Source organism: Drosophila simulans, chromosome 3L, assembly GCF_016746395.2.
Source record: "Drosophila simulans strain w501 chromosome 3L, Prin_Dsim_3.1, whole genome shotgun sequence".
Classification (NCBI taxonomy): Eukaryota; Metazoa; Arthropoda; class Insecta; order Diptera; family Drosophilidae; genus Drosophila; species Drosophila simulans.
This window is the reverse complement of record NC_052522.2, coordinates 19,281,044-19,295,167: the sequence shown is the minus strand read 5'-3', so window position 1 is coordinate 19,295,167 and position 14,124 is coordinate 19,281,044. Positions and strand designations below refer to the sequence as shown.

The following is a 14,124-nucleotide window of genomic DNA, read 5'->3' as shown; positions in this document are numbered from 1 at the left end:
TTACGATAGTTGCCAGCGAAATTCCGCCGCACGGTCACATCGTCGCGCAGACATCACGTACACGCCAGCTGGGCACACTGAAACGCAGTCTTTTTCTTTATTTATGTTCGTAAATTTTTGGTTGCCTGGCTTTTTGTTGTTGCGCCACATTAACAATAACAATTGATGCGCCCCGCCACCGCCCACGAGTCGCGAAAAAAGTGAAGTATCGGTACCGCGGATTAATGTGCCACATGCGAGAGGCGTTGCAACGTTGCGTCGTCGTCGGGCGTCGAACAAAGCAGTTTTTGGGAAAGTGAAAACGGCGCCATTTTAGAAGCAGGCAAGCCACGGCCAAAGGCTCAAGAAAAGTGCAAATGCAATGTGTGCAGCCATAGATTGTCCTTTAGGCACAAACAAAACCGACTACTGAGGTCGCGAGTGAAGGTGCTAGCCCAGAAAACAATCAAGCGTAAGTGTGATGTGGGTAATGGTTTTTTTTTGGACGATGTCGCCGCGGTTTGACCTACTTTAAATGCGATTAAAAGTGCCACCATATCGAAAAAAACACTTGGCTAACAAAAGCGAACCTTTGCAGCTCCCCCCAGCGACTCCAAAATATGAGCTGTGGCCAAAATGAGACGGCAGCAGCAAAGGTTCTGGAAACGCAACGCGCACAAGAATCCGGCAGTGAAAATGAGGCAAGTCTTTCAAATGGCACCCATATGTAAGGCTATATGTAAAGTGTGTTGTTGTCCGCAGGAAACCGATTCCATTACGGATCAATCGAGCCAGTCGAAGTCGATCAAGTCAGCCACCCAGTTTAGCGTGCAGCGTTCGGACACCGATGGCCTGCGAATGAGAATCTCGGCCATCCGCCCCCCGTCAGGAGTCCTTGCAACCAAGAAACCCCCAAAGTCCAGAAAAATGTCCACCCAGGACACCGAGTCTGGCTGCTCGGAGGCCAGAAATAGAGTAGGCAGCAAGAAAGTGAAGGTCAAGCGCAAGAAGCTGGCAAGTGCCAGTGGGATTAGTAAATCGGACAAAGTGTCCAAGTCTAAGAAGTCACAGATCTCGGCATTTTCCTCGGACTCAGAGGACGATCTGCCCTTGAAGGTGCACCAGCAGAGAGCTCCTCGAGTGCTGCTCAGTGCTATCATCCAGGCGGCACAGTCGGCCAGCAAACCCACCCTGGATATCGGAATCTCGTCCAGCGACAACGAGTTACCTAGCCTTGTGCAGGCGGCTATCAAGCGAGTGGAGAGCGATACGGAGGACACCACTGTGGAAGGAAGTTTCCGCAAAGCGGCCAAGGACAAGAACCTACCCCAGTACCAGTCAACTTTGCTGCAGGACTTCATGGAGAAGACTCAGATGCTGGGGCAGACCGTCAATGCGAAGATTGCGGAGGAGAAAGTGGCTAAAGCTAAGGAGGAGACCCTAGTCCAAACAGCTGTTCCTCGAAAGCGCAGAGGTAGACCCAAAAAAGTGGTTCCCACAGTTCCTGCCCCAGGAAACTCTGGCCCTGCTATAAACGAATCTGCCGATTCGGGTGTGATAAGCACCACTAGCACTACGCAAAGCACTACTCCCTCCCCGAAAATGCAAAATGAGAATGTTGTGCCCACGGGATCGCTGCCAATCGCCTCCAGCAGCAAGCCTAAGATCGACATGGCGTATCTAGACAAGCGAATGTATGCCACCGAGCGGGTGCTCTATCCACCGCCCAGGAGTAAGCGGCGGCAGAACAATAAAAAGGCAGCCTGCAGCTCATCCAACAAAGAGGAACTTCAGCTGGATCCGCTGTGGCGAGAGATCGACGTGAACAAGAAGTTCAGGCTGAGAAGTATGAGTGTGGGTGCGGCTAGTGGAACAGGAGCGAGCACCACTATTTGCAGCAAGGTCCTGGCCGCCAAGAGTGGTTACGTCTCGGATTACGGAAGCGTGCGACATCAGCGGAGCAGCCACAACCACAACTCCGGTTACAAGTCCGATGCCAGCTGCAAGAGTCGATACAGCACCAAGAGTTGTATGAGTCGCAGGAGCAGGGCAAAGAGCTGCGGCTACCGCAGTGATTGCAAGGAATCTGGAAAGTCAGGCCTAAGGATGAGACGGAAGCGCCGTGCTTCCATGCTCTTGAAGAGCTCAGCAGACGATCCTGTTGAGGACCAGGACATCCTTCAGCTAGCTGGATTATCTCTGGGTCAGAGCAGTGAGGAGAGCAACGAATACATCAGCAAGCCCAGCCTTAAAAGCCTTCCCACGACAAGTGCCAGCAAGAAGTATGGCGAAATCAATCGCTATGTGACCACCGGGCAGTATTTCGGTCGAGGCGGCAGTTTGACTGTCACCAACCCGGATAACTTCATTAGTAAAATGATGAACCAGCGAAAAGAAACCCCGGCTCCCAGCAAATCGTCCTGCAAGATTAAATCCCGCCGCTCCTCGGCAGCCAGCATGTGCAGCAGCTTTGTGTCTGGGGTGTCCAGAATGCGTCGCAGACATCGCCGGAAGAGTTTCAGTCACAACAAGTCATTGAACATTGATTCCAAGCTGCTCACGGAAATCGAGATAATCACAAGCACCTTTAACTCAAGGTGCCGCATCCAAGATGATCGTTTGACCGGAAGCAGTGGCAAAGAGAAGCTATTGGCCGATGCCAACAAGCTGCAGGCCACCCTAGCAGCTCCAAGCCCTGCCCAGCAGTTGACTCTGAATGGAGGAGGATCAGGTTCCACCCTTTCCAAACCATTAAAACGGGGCCTAAAGAAGAGAAAGCTGAGTGAGCCCCTGGTGGACTTCGCTATGCTATCGGCTAGCGCTAGTGGGACTCCCAATGGCAGCGGAAGCAGTAATGGAAATACCAAACGACGACACAAGAAATCTCAAAGCAATGACAGTTCCAGTCCCGATGATCACAAGTTGCCGTTGAAAAAGCGCCACTATCTTTTGACTCCAGGAGAGCGTCCGCCGGCGGAAGTAGCATTCGCCAATGGGAAATTGAACGCAGAGGCCTGGGCTGCAGCCGCGGCGGCTGCTAAGAGCACTGCGTCTACCAAATCGCAAGCCCAGTTTAATGCTAGAAGCGTAAAATCTGCGCTAACGCCCAAAAAAAGACATCTCCTAGAGCAACCTACGTCTGTGAGCGGAGCTGGCTCGTCGGCAAGTAATTCTCCCCTGAGGATTGTTGTCGATAATAATTCCATAAGTGGTGGAAAGTTGCTGGATATAAGTCCTAGTTCCTTGTGTTCCCTCAAACAGCAGAGGCGAGGAGGAGCAGCTAAACAGAAGGTGTCGGCAGCAAAGGACCTTGTTCAACTTCAATCCCCAGCTGGTAGCTATCCTCCCCCCGGTGTGTTTGAGCCCTCTGTGGAGCTGGAAATCCAAATTCCTCTTGGTAAACTGAATGAATCCGTCATAACCAAAGCAGAGGTCGAATCTCCACTGCTCTCGGCGTTGGACATTAAGGAGGATACGAAAAAGGAAGTTGGCCAGCGCGTTGTCGAAACCTTGCTACACAAAACGGGAGGCAATCTTCTTCTGAAACGCAAGCGGAAAAAGATAAATCGAACTGGATTTCCCACTGTTCGCAGGAAGAAGCGTAAGGTTAGCGTGGAGCAGCAAACAACAGCCGTCATTAATGGACCCGAGCCGGAGTTTGATCCGGATGATGAGCCCTTGCAATCCCTAAGAGAAACCAGGAGTAGCAACAGTGTCAATATGCAGGCGCCAGCTAATCCTACACTGGATTGCGAGCGAGTTCCCCAAGCAGGCGAGGCCAGAGAAACCTTTGTGGCCAGGACCAATCAAAAAGCCCCTCGACTATCGGTGGTGGCTCTGGAGCGCCTTCAGCGTCCTCAAACACCAGCTAGAGGAAGACCGCGAGGTAGAAAACCTAAGAACCGGGAACAAGCTGGAGCTGCACCTTTACCGCCACCCAAATCGGAACCTGAGATAAGGCCAGCCAAAAAACGGGGCCGGCAACCCAAGCAGCCGGTACTGGCGGAGCCACCACCCACACCACCTCCTCAACAGAAAAAAAACAAAATGGAACCAAATATTAGACTGCCAGATGGCATCGATCCCAATACGAATTTCAGCTGCAAGATTCGCTTGAAGCGGCGGAAGAACTTAGAAGCTGGAACCCAACCAAAAAAGGAGAAGCCAATACAGCCAGTGACGGTGGAAGAGATTCCTCCAGAAATTCCTGTCAGTCAAGAGGAAATAGATGCAGAGGCCGAGGCTAAACGGCTAGACAGTATTCCTACCGAGCACGATCCCTTGCCTGCCAGTGAGTCCCAAAACCCCGGCCCACAGGACTATGCCAGTTGCAGTGAATCCAGCGAGGACAAGGCATCAACCACTTCCTTGCGGAAACTATCTAAGGTTAAGAAGACCTATCTTGTAGCAGGACTCTTCTCGAATCACTACAAACAATCCCTGATGCCGCCCCCAGCGAAGGTGAATAAAAAACCAGGCTTGGAGGAGCAAGTGGGTCCTGCGAGCCTTCTACCGCCACCTCCCTATTGCGAAAAGTACCTCCGACGGACTGAAATGGACTTTGAGCTACCCTACGACATATGGTGGGCTTACACTAATTCCAAATTACCCACTCGAAACGTTGTGCCATCCTGGAATTACCGAAAGATCCGAACTAATGTATACGCCGAGTCAGTACGTCCGAATTTGGCCGGATTCGATCATCCCACCTGTAATTGTAAGGACCAGGGCGAGAAATCTTGTTTGGACAACTGTTTAAACCGTATGGTTTACACGGAGTGCTCGCCCAGCAATTGCCCGGCTGGAGAGAAGTGCCGAAACCAGAAGATCCAGCGACACGCTGTCGCACCCGGAGTGGAGCGCTTTATGACGGCAGATAAAGGATGGGGAGTGAGAACTAAACTACCCATTGCGAAGGGAACCTATATTCTGGAGTACGTGGGAGAGGTAGTCACGGAAAAGGAATTCAAGCAGAGGATGGCCAGCATCTATCTAAATGACACCCATCACTATTGCTTACATCTGGACGGAGGCCTGGTTATCGACGGTCAGCGGATGGGCAGCGATTGTAGGTTTGTCAATCATTCTTGCGAACCCAACTGCGAGATGCAAAAATGGAGTGTTAACGGCCTATCTAGAATGGTTTTATTCGCCAAAAGAGCTATAGAGGAGGGAGAGGAGCTGACATACGATTACAACTTTTCGCTGTTCAATCCCTCAGAGGGTCAACCCTGCAGGTGCAACACGCCCCAGTGTCGTGGTGTCATCGGTGGCAAGTCGCAGAGAGTTAAACCCCTTCCTGCTGTGGAGGCCAAGCCAGCTGGAGAGGGACTCTCGGGACGAAACGGTCGCCAACGGAAGCAGAAGGCCAAAAAGCATGCTCAACGGCAGGCGGGAAAGGATATTTCATCAGCAGTGGCGGTGGCAAAGCTTCAACCGTTGTCCGAAAAAGAAAAGAAACTGGTCAGACAATTCAACACATTTCTAGTCAGGAACTTCGAAAAGGTTGGTTTATTTTTTTAATATACGAAATTTATATTAAAATATATTTATTCAACTTTCATTAGATACGCAGATGCAAAGCCAAGCGGGCGTCAGCTGCAGCGGCGACTGCATCCTCGCCAGCACTTGGCGCCACCAATGGGGACATTCCTGGCAGACGTCCATCCACACCATCTTCTCCTTCCTTGGCAGCGCAGATTTCCGCGCTCTGCTCGCCTCGCAACATAAAAACCCGTGGACTCACGCAGGCAGTACATGATCCCGAACTAGAGAAAATGGCCAAAATGGCCGTCGTTCTAAGGGATATTTGCAGTGCCATGGAAACCCTCAAAATGTCCGATTTGTTGACGACAGTGTCCAGCAAGAAAAAGAAGCCTATAAAGCCCACTTTGAGTGGGAAATTGGGTGCTACAGCTGCAACTTCAAAAGTGGAATTCAGATCGATACAAGCCCAGGTGGAGCAGGGACATTACAAAACGCCGCAGGAGTTCGATGACCACATGCAGCAGCTTTTTGTGGAGGCCAAGCAGCAGCACGGCGATGATGAGGGCAAGGCAAAAGCCCTGCAGTCCCTGAAGGATAGCTATGAGCAACAGAAGATCGCCAGCTATGTTCAGCTGGTGGAGATTCTTGGCGATTCGGAATCGTTGCAGAGCTTTAAACCAAAGGAAGTGCTTTCGCCAGAGGAGGAAGCTGGAAAGATAGCAGTGAAGAAATCACCAGGAGCAAAGGAAAGAGAATCCCCAATTGTGCCATTGAAAGTGACTCCGCCACCGCTGCTTCCCGTTGAGGCCTCTCCTGATGAGGATGTAATCCGTTGTATTTGTGGATTGTACAAAGATGAAGGCTTGATGATTCAGTGCGCCAAGTGCATGGTGTGGCAGCATACTGAATGTACCAAAGCTGACATCGATGCGGATAATTATCAGTGCGAGCGTTGCGAGCCAAGGGAAGTGGATCGAGAGATTCCCCTGGAGGAATTCACCGAAGAGGGCCACCGTTACTATCTCTCCCTCATGCGTGGGGATCTGCAGGTACGACAGGGTGATGCCGTCTATGTCCTGCGGGATATCCCCATCAAGGATGAGTCCGGCAAGGTGTTACCGACAAAGAAGCACACATATGAAACGATCGGAGCCATTGATTACCAAGAGTGCGATATCTTTCGGGTGGAGCACTTGTGGAAAAACGAACTGGGAAAGCGTTTCATATTCGGGCACCATTTCCTGCGCCCCCATGAAACTTTCCACGAACCATCGCGACGTTTTTACCCCAATGAGGTGGTAAGAGTTTCTCTTTATGAGGTGGTACCAATTGAGTTGGTCATTGGACGCTGCTGGGTGTTGGATCGAACAACTTTCTGTAAAGGACGGCCCATGGAATGCAACGACGAGGATCATTGCTACATCTGCGAGCTGCGTGTGGACAAGACGGCAAGGTTCTTCTCAAAGGCCAAGGCCAACCATCCGGCCTGTACCAAGAGTTATGCCTTCCGAAAATTTCCCGAGAAGATTAAGATCTCCAAGAGCTATGCGGTAAGTTCAAAATTTCAAAAATTAATAACTCGAGTTAACCACTGATCTTTTGTTTATAGCCCCATGATGTGGATCCGTCATTGCTGAAGACAAGGAAGCAAAAGACTGAATTAGAGCTAGGAACCGGGCAAACAATGATGCACAAGGTGCCTGGCAGGCAGGAACAGCATCAGCCCAAGATGGTTGGGCGAAAGCCTCGTGGGATCAGTGCCCCAGCGGATGCAACTGCTGTCCATGTCGTAACACCCATGGCGCCCAATAAACAGGTGTGTGGACTAACAAGTTTTGAAATCAATCTATTATAATTAACTTTGGTTTCCATCTCCCTAAAGATGCTTAAGAAGAGGCGATCGCGTTTAGAGAACGTTCTGATAACTATGAAGCTTAAGTGTCTGGATGCACAAACGGCCCAGGAGCAGCCCATTGACTTGTCATATCTGCTCTCCGGACGCGGCGCCCGGCAGCGGAAGACCCAGCAGTCCAGTAGCAATTCTACGGTCAACTCGACATAACCGATGTAACCAGCGAGTAGATTAAGCCGTGTATATACACCTAAAGTTAGAGGCATTGATTAATATTTATGGAACTTTAATTAACAATTAGAATTTAGCCATGTAAGATGTAACGGTGATAGTAGTAATCCTAAAGTGTACATTGTTATGAACAAACTTCGTGAGAGGACTCCGGTCCCGGCTAGGATGGAACAGATTATGAATTATGGTTAATATAAGGATTTATTTAAATACTAGTGTTTACGCCACCACACCAAGCCCCCCATTTAGATGAATTTCTTTTGTTTTTAATTGTTTATATTGCCTCTACATATTGATTTTGTTTTACAAAACTAGCACCCTCTCGTCTTTGCAATTGAAGGCGTTTGACTTTTGCATTGTTATTTTAAATTATTGTATTATGTTATGGCTGCTTAATTATGTAACACCCGAGTAGGACAACTTATTGCGCTATTAGTTTTTAGTTATTTTCCAATTGTTATTAACTGCTAACACAAATTTTAAAAGTGAAATAAAAAATATATTTTTATTAATCAAAACCGAATTTTTAAATGAACCGCCTGTTGAACACAGTGCTGTTGGATTGCCTAACTGCCACGTTTTTCAACACTGCTTGCATGGGCGTAGTAAAGTTTCGTATTGGGGTAACTTGGACTTACAAATTATGAAACACCTTTTTTTTTATTAAAATGTAATGCATTTTCTAATAGTTTTTATACATTTATTAGGATTAAAATAATTAATCCCCCATTAAATGTGTTTGGCTACGCCCATGACTATTCAAACATCTGTTCAGTGAAGTTGAATTGCATTGAATTGAATCGGCCATGCTGTGTAATATATTTAAACGCTCGCTTCAGGCGAATATAAGGAATGTGAATAACTTAAATGTGCTGCGGTTGAGCAGTTCCAGTGGACCTCGAGGAGAGATCCAGGACGCACTGGATATAGAGGCCAATCTCTTCGGGAATTCAGATTTAAGGCATGAGCCGATAAACACGAGGGAAGCTTTACGCAAGAATCGATTTGCCGGTAGAAAACCCAAGGTGCCCATGGCTGCAGTAGCATCTCGTAAGCTCTCAGCTCCAGCTACTCCTGTTCCAAGAGTGGCTCCAATTCCCGCTCCAATAATCAAGGACAATGAGCTGAATCTGGAGTTTGTGCGTCTCACCCTGCAGGATCCACTAACCAGCACCCTACTGACCACAGTGCGTTCCCGCAAGCGCCGTGATAAGAAGCAGCAGATCATCGTCGAGGGCCGCCGTCTCATCCAGGAAGCCCTGCAATGTGGTCTCAAAATGGAAGTACTTCTCTTCTCCCAGAAAGATCAGTTGGCTCTGGTGAAGGAGGAAGTAGGCGTAGCGCAGCTGGAGACGGGCACCAAGATTTACAAAGTACCGCAGCACGACCTAAAGACGTGGTCATCGCTGGTAACTCCTCCCGGTCTGATGGCTATCTTCGACAGGCCGTCGGACAAAGGCTTGGAGAAGAACCTGGCGGAGCAACAGCGTCTGGGCTCTCAGCCCTTGCCCATTACAGTGGTGTGCGACAACATCAGGGAGCCCAACAACCTGGGCAGCATCATCAGGACCTGTGCCGCCCTGCCCTGCAGTCAGGTGGTGGTCACCCACGGCTGCTGTGATCCCTGGGAATCGAAGGCACTGAGAGGAGGCTGTGGTGGTCAGTTTAGAGTTCCAATTCGGGATGATGTAACTTGGGAGGAGCTTGCGCTAACCATTCCCCCAGAGGCGGCCGACGACTGCCATGTTTTCATTGCCGAGAGCAACCAAAGGAAGCGGGAGAACAACCAGACCATTGACTATGCAGATATCCAGGGTCTGGGAGCCCATAACTTGCTCATCATTGGCGGAGAGAGTCACGGAGTCAGTGAGGAAGCTTACCGGTAAGGGGTGAAACGAATAAGTTATAAAATGGAATACTAATTATGTATTTATTTTGTCAGTTTCTTAAAATTGGTTGGTGGTAAGGGAAAGTGCATCTACATCCCGCTGGCAGCTGGCATCGATAGCTTGAATGTGGCGTCTGCTCTGACGCTGTTGCTTTTCGAACTGCGACGAAAACTCAATCAGCAGGCAACAGCCAAAGAATAAGTTTTAAATAGCAAACGATATAATGTATTTTCTTGAATTGTGAATTTCTGTGACTGAAAATTTGTTAATCGCAGTTTAATCCCATTTAAAAAGTTGGTAACTTTAGTAATTTTGTTATGATTCTTTTGAAAAAACAACTTTTACCTTGTGTCAGGCATAATATAAATTTATTGCTAGGCTGTTTCACAAATAGAGTAATTAATAATTACATTAAATTCAACTATTAGCTTCGATTTCCTTGTAAACCTCGCGCTTATACTCGTCCAGACCACCTTCGATCGCTCTGACTGTGCGATTGCCACACACCCAGAGTTCCTTGCAGACGACCTTAATGAGGCGTTCGTCGTGGGAAACCAGGATTACGCCGCCCTAAAAAAGACAGTACAAATGTATTTCATGCTGCAAATGACTACTATAGTCCACTTTACCTTAAAGGCATTTATAGCCCGGCCTAAAGCATCAATGGTTTCAATGTCCAAGTGATTAGTCGGCTCATCGAGCACCAGGAAATTTGGCTCCGCTATAAAATAAATATATTATGTTATATTGTAAACAAAAGATGGAAAGCAGATGGTTAACCACCATCTTACCCATGCACATCTTGGCTAAGGCCACTCGTGATTTTTGTCCTCCAGATAAACTGGCAATGCTCTGCAGTGCCAGTGGTCCGGATATGCCGAAGCTGCCCAACTGCCGGCGATACTCTTCGTCCGGGCGACCAGGAAACAGTTCTGCCAAAACTCCCACACACGTCACATTCATATTCAGATGGTCCACGTGGTGCTGGGCAAAGTATCCAATACGAAGACCGCGATGCAGTACAATGTTTCCGTGAATCGTGCTCAATTGCCCGACAATAATCTTCAGCAGCGTCGACTTTCCCGCTCCGTTTTCTCCGACAATGCAAATTCGAGAGTCTGATGTGGCTGACAGATTGACGCCCTTGAAGATGGGCAGTGGATCTTCCGGATTGTAACGGAAAGTAACCTCCGAAATAGCCAGCACGGGAGGATTGAGGGGTTCCACTTCGGGGAATTTGAGCGTGACCACAGTCTCCTTTTCCACTGGCTTCAGTTCCGGCCTGCATAGAAGCAGTGGAAGTTTTATAATTTAAGTCATTAGGTATTTTGATTTTTGGACTCACAGTTTTTCGAGCATTTTAATTTTCGATTGCACAGACGAGGCACGGTTTGCGTTGTATCGGAAGCGATCGATGAAGTCCTGGACATGAGCTCTGTGAGCCATTTGGGCCTCGTACTCGCGTCTTTGGGACTTCAGCTTCTCCGTCTTGGTCTTCTCGAACTGTTCATAGTTTCCCCTGGAAAAAAATTAAATAAATTAATATTTAAATTAGTCTACTTTTTGATATAGCTACTTGTATGCCTCCAGTTCCTGGGAATGTAGGTGAATAATGTCTGTCGGCACCGTGTCCAGGAAGTTGCGATCGTGAGAAACCACCAGAATGGTGGTGGCCCATGTCTGCAGATAGTTTTCCAGCCAAATAATGGCTTTGATGTCCAACATGTTCGTCGGCTCATCGAGCAGTAGCAGATCTGGTTTGGAGAAGAGTGCCCTGGCCAAAGCAAGACGCATGCGCCAGCCGCCTGAGAAGGATTTGGTTGGACGCAGCTGCATGTCTGCGTCGAAGCCCAAACCCTTAAGTATCACAGATGCGCGGGCCACAGCCTTGTCCGCCTCGATGTTCTGCAGAGAGGCGTAGGTCTCGCTCAGCTCATTGGACAGCGACGCATCCTGAACTCCATTGTTAAGAGCAGCCAGAATCTCCTTCTCCCGGGTCAGAAGTCTCATTCGCTCCGTATCGCATTCCAGTACACTCTCCACGGCTGGTGTGTCATCGCCTACCACCTCCTGCTCCACGTGCAGCACCGATATGTGCGAAGGAATCTGTAGCTGTCGCTCGGCAATCATACGGAGGAGAGTAGTCTTGCCCAGGCCATTGCGTCCAACCAGGCCATAGCGGCGTCCGTAAGATAGCAGCAGATTCGCATTCTGCAGAAGAACTCTGAAGGGGAAATAACAATAATTTACGGTTGGTCAATTTGTTCAGCTCGTTTGCCTCACTTTTCGCCAAAAGCCAAGTCAAAGTTTTCGATCTTGATGTCCATGGATCGGTTGAGCCCTTTCTGGTCCAGCTTGGTGTTCTTTTTGTTGGTCACTTGGGAGGCTGTGGCCGTTTGTAGCTTCACCGCAACAGGAATCATTCCATGTTTGTTCACCTCCTGCCGTTTCTCCTGCTTCTGCTGCAGCTTGGCCTCCGCCTTTCCCAGCTTCTTGGAGTCCACTTTCTGTTAAAATAATAATAGTTTAGTTTATATGTGGTATATTCATTCAGTTTCTAAAAATGTTTCGTCAAGGGACTCTTACATTGGCGCCGTCTTTGTTGGCCACCCAAATGCTTTGCATATCCTTGTCAAGACGCTCCATGTTCTTGGCCATCTCCTCGATGTTGACCGGCGCGTTGAGAACCTTCCGCTCCACGTTGACCTCGTTGTTCTTCATGATGTTGAGGAACTGCTCGCACAGCGTACGCACGCTCTCCTCCGACCTGTCGCAGTCGACGCTCTGCAGGATGTCGCCCACCGCATCGAAGATGTCATCGCCGCTTTCGAAGTCCTCCTCGCCTGGCAATTCGAATTTGTGTGCGGGGTTAAGAATAAAAGATCACAGGCGAGTGGAAGGCACTTACTTCCGGTGAGCACGCCAACGACATAGGTGAGCAGCTCGTGGTCGATTTTGGGAAACTCGCGCTGCAGAATGCTGGTGTACTCGCTCATCTTGACCTTGATCGCAAATTCGGTTTCTGGACGTGTGGCAGCCGGATATTAATTGACTTTTCCGACTTTTACTCCACCGCAAACGAAAACTAAAGGGGAGAGCAGAGTGACCGTCGCTGGGACGACGAAGCATATTTCAGAGATGGTCACACTGTTTTACTTCTAATATGTTTCCCAACAATATATTTTTTAATATCAGATTTATTTATTTCAGCAGTATGCCACCAGCGAAATTTCACCCGATTAAACAAGATATTTCCAAGTTTATTGCTAATTTTCCCATCACTTCATGGTGCAGTGTGAACGTCTTTTGGGGTGACCATAGAAATGCCAGCTGTTTTCAAATGTTATCGACGTAGTGACAACTCTGTTATATTAGCAGCCACTGTTAATCGAATTGCATAAAATTTCCATTCTTCTTTCGCAAGATAACTTGTGAAATCATTAAATAAGGCAATATGCTAAGCAAAACGGGGTTAATTGGCGCCATGGTGCAAAGGTCCTTCGGCACCAGTCAGATGTTGCGGGAAACGATCAAAAACCACGAGCCCAACAATCTGGAGCGCCGTATGTTGGTCTGGACCGGCAAATACAAGTCGCAGTCCGAGATTCCCAATTTCGTTAGGTAAGTGCCCACTCTTAAAGTGCCGATTCAACAGGTGTCTAAGATTTGGTGTCCTAACTTGCAGTCAGGATGTCATGGAGCGCTGCCGCAACAAAATGCGCATCCGCCTGGCCAACATAATGATCGCACTCACCGCCGTGGGATGCGCCATTATGGTGTACAGTGGCAAGCAGGCCGCCAAGCAAGGAGAGTCCGTCACCAAGATGAATCTCGAGTGGCACAAGCAGTTCAAGGAGTCTCAGCAGAGCGAGGGATCTGCCCCGGCCGCCAAATAGAAAATCACTCCGAAATTCCTCACTCGCCCAGTAATATTACAATTGGCCAGGCTTCCATTTTCAGTTCCAAAGAAGATTGGCTAAAAATGGCCTTCAAAGATTTTGCTAAATTTCGATTTTAGTTGGTCTGAAGATTGAAAATTTTCCTTTTTTTAAATTTAGATTTTTATGTTTGATTTGAATGTGTGCGTTCAACTAAACAAAAATCCATTTTGTATACTCTTTAAAAGTCATAATTAACCCAATTGGCCAATAAACTATGGAATGGAAAATGTTTGCAGGGCCAAATCTTTAGTGAATTTTTCCGCTTAGAAAGCACTTTGCCATTAGCATGTGAACAAGCCGTATCCTCCTTGATAGATATTCAGTGATATTTGCAATGTTGTATTATCAAAAATAAAAAATATTTTATGAAAAACATTTTTGGGTGCGCTGGGTGAACCAAATTTATATTAAGATTTGATGATGTTTTTATAAATTATCATATAAAGTAAATAAAACTATAAATTTTGGATATACAATTCGGCTTCTGTTACAAAAGTTTTAAGAAACTTTCACTTTGAATTATATTCGATTCAAAACAGTATGAAGGTTTGCAATAGATAGGTAACAGGTAAGAGGCTAATAAACTATAGATCCTGTGAAAAATGCATGGTTATCGACTGCGACTGAATTGAGATATCCTTGATAGGAATCCATTGATATGTGGTATTTGCCATAAATATTTGATCATAGTTCATTCGGAAGGCAACATGAACATCTGTTTCGATTCTGCATCGCCTTCAGAGGC

The 14,124-nt window shown here is 47.8% G+C and overlaps 4 protein-coding genes across 4 annotated transcripts; 3 read left to right on the top strand and 1 right to left on the bottom strand.

Annotated features, from left to right (window-relative positions):
- Positions 1–5: 5 nt before the first annotated feature.
- LOC6738707 (histone-lysine N-methyltransferase ash1) lies at positions 6–8,061 on the top strand. The gene is made up of 6 exons (XM_039294146.2): positions 6–451; positions 578–680; positions 742–5,484; positions 5,547–7,016; positions 7,076–7,282; positions 7,349–8,061. The coding sequence occupies exons 2-6, from the start codon at positions 600–602 to the stop codon at positions 7,526–7,528; spliced, it is 6,681 nt and encodes a 2,226-aa protein (XP_039150080.1). The 5' UTR covers positions 6–451; positions 578–599; the 3' UTR covers positions 7,529–8,061.
- A 234-nt stretch (positions 8,062–8,295) lies between these two features.
- On the top strand, positions 8,296–9,859 carry LOC6738706 (rRNA methyltransferase 3, mitochondrial). The gene is made up of 2 exons (XM_002085471.4): positions 8,296–9,431; positions 9,492–9,859. The coding sequence occupies exons 1-2, from the start codon at positions 8,356–8,358 to the stop codon at positions 9,637–9,639; spliced, it is 1,224 nt and encodes a 407-aa protein (XP_002085507.1). The 5' UTR covers positions 8,296–8,355; the 3' UTR covers positions 9,640–9,859.
- On the bottom strand, positions 9,785–12,574 carry LOC6738705 (ATP-binding cassette sub-family F member 3). The gene is made up of 8 exons (XM_002085470.4): positions 12,347–12,574; positions 12,025–12,281; positions 11,722–11,945; positions 11,015–11,662; positions 10,784–10,957; positions 10,230–10,720; positions 10,068–10,159; positions 9,785–10,008 (listed from the first exon to the last, which is right to left on the bottom strand). The coding sequence occupies exons 1-8, from the start codon at positions 12,432–12,434 to the stop codon at positions 9,856–9,858; spliced, it is 2,127 nt and encodes a 708-aa protein (XP_002085506.1). The 5' UTR covers positions 12,435–12,574; the 3' UTR covers positions 9,785–9,855.
- A 201-nt stretch (positions 12,575–12,775) lies between these two features.
- LOC6738704 (UPF0389 protein CG9231) lies at positions 12,776–13,855 on the top strand. Its single transcript, XM_002085469.3, has 2 exons — positions 12,776–13,059; positions 13,124–13,855. Exons 1-2 carry the CDS (start codon positions 12,893–12,895, stop codon positions 13,332–13,334), a joined length of 378 nt encoding a protein of 125 aa, XP_002085505.1. The 5' UTR covers positions 12,776–12,892; the 3' UTR covers positions 13,335–13,855.
- The last annotated feature ends 269 nt before the right edge of the window (positions 13,856–14,124 follow it).

Coding starts and splice junctions, on each gene's coding strand:
- LOC6738705 (XM_002085470.4), bottom strand. CDS start 12,434: ATGAGCGAGTACACCAGCATTCTGCAGCGCGAGTTTCCCAAAATCGAC. Junction 10,721..10,783: donor ATTAAAATGCTCGAAAAACT/GTGAGTCCAAAA, acceptor GCTTCTATGCAG/GCCGGAACTGAAGCCAGTGG. Junction 10,009..10,067: donor GGGCTATAAATGCCTTTAAG/GTAAAGTGGACT, acceptor TGTCTTTTTTAG/GGCGGCGTAATCCTGGTTTC.
- LOC6738707 (XM_039294146.2), top strand. CDS start 600: ATGAGCTGTGGCCAAAATGAGACGGCAGCAGCAAAGGTTCTGGAAACG. Junction 681..741: donor AATCCGGCAGTGAAAATGAG/GCAAGTCTTTCA, acceptor TGTTGTCCGCAG/GAAACCGATTCCATTACGGA. Junction 7,017..7,075: donor AGATCTCCAAGAGCTATGCG/GTAAGTTCAAAA, acceptor TTTTGTTTATAG/CCCCATGATGTGGATCCGTC.
- LOC6738704 (XM_002085469.3), top strand. CDS start 12,893: ATGCTAAGCAAAACGGGGTTAATTGGCGCCATGGTGCAAAGGTCCTTC. Junction 13,060..13,123: donor GAGATTCCCAATTTCGTTAG/GTAAGTGCCCAC, acceptor CCTAACTTGCAG/TCAGGATGTCATGGAGCGCT.
- LOC6738706 (XM_002085471.4), top strand. CDS start 8,356: ATGCTGTGTAATATATTTAAACGCTCGCTTCAGGCGAATATAAGGAAT. Junction 9,432..9,491: donor GTCAGTGAGGAAGCTTACCG/GTAAGGGGTGAA, acceptor TTATTTTGTCAG/TTTCTTAAAATTGGTTGGTG.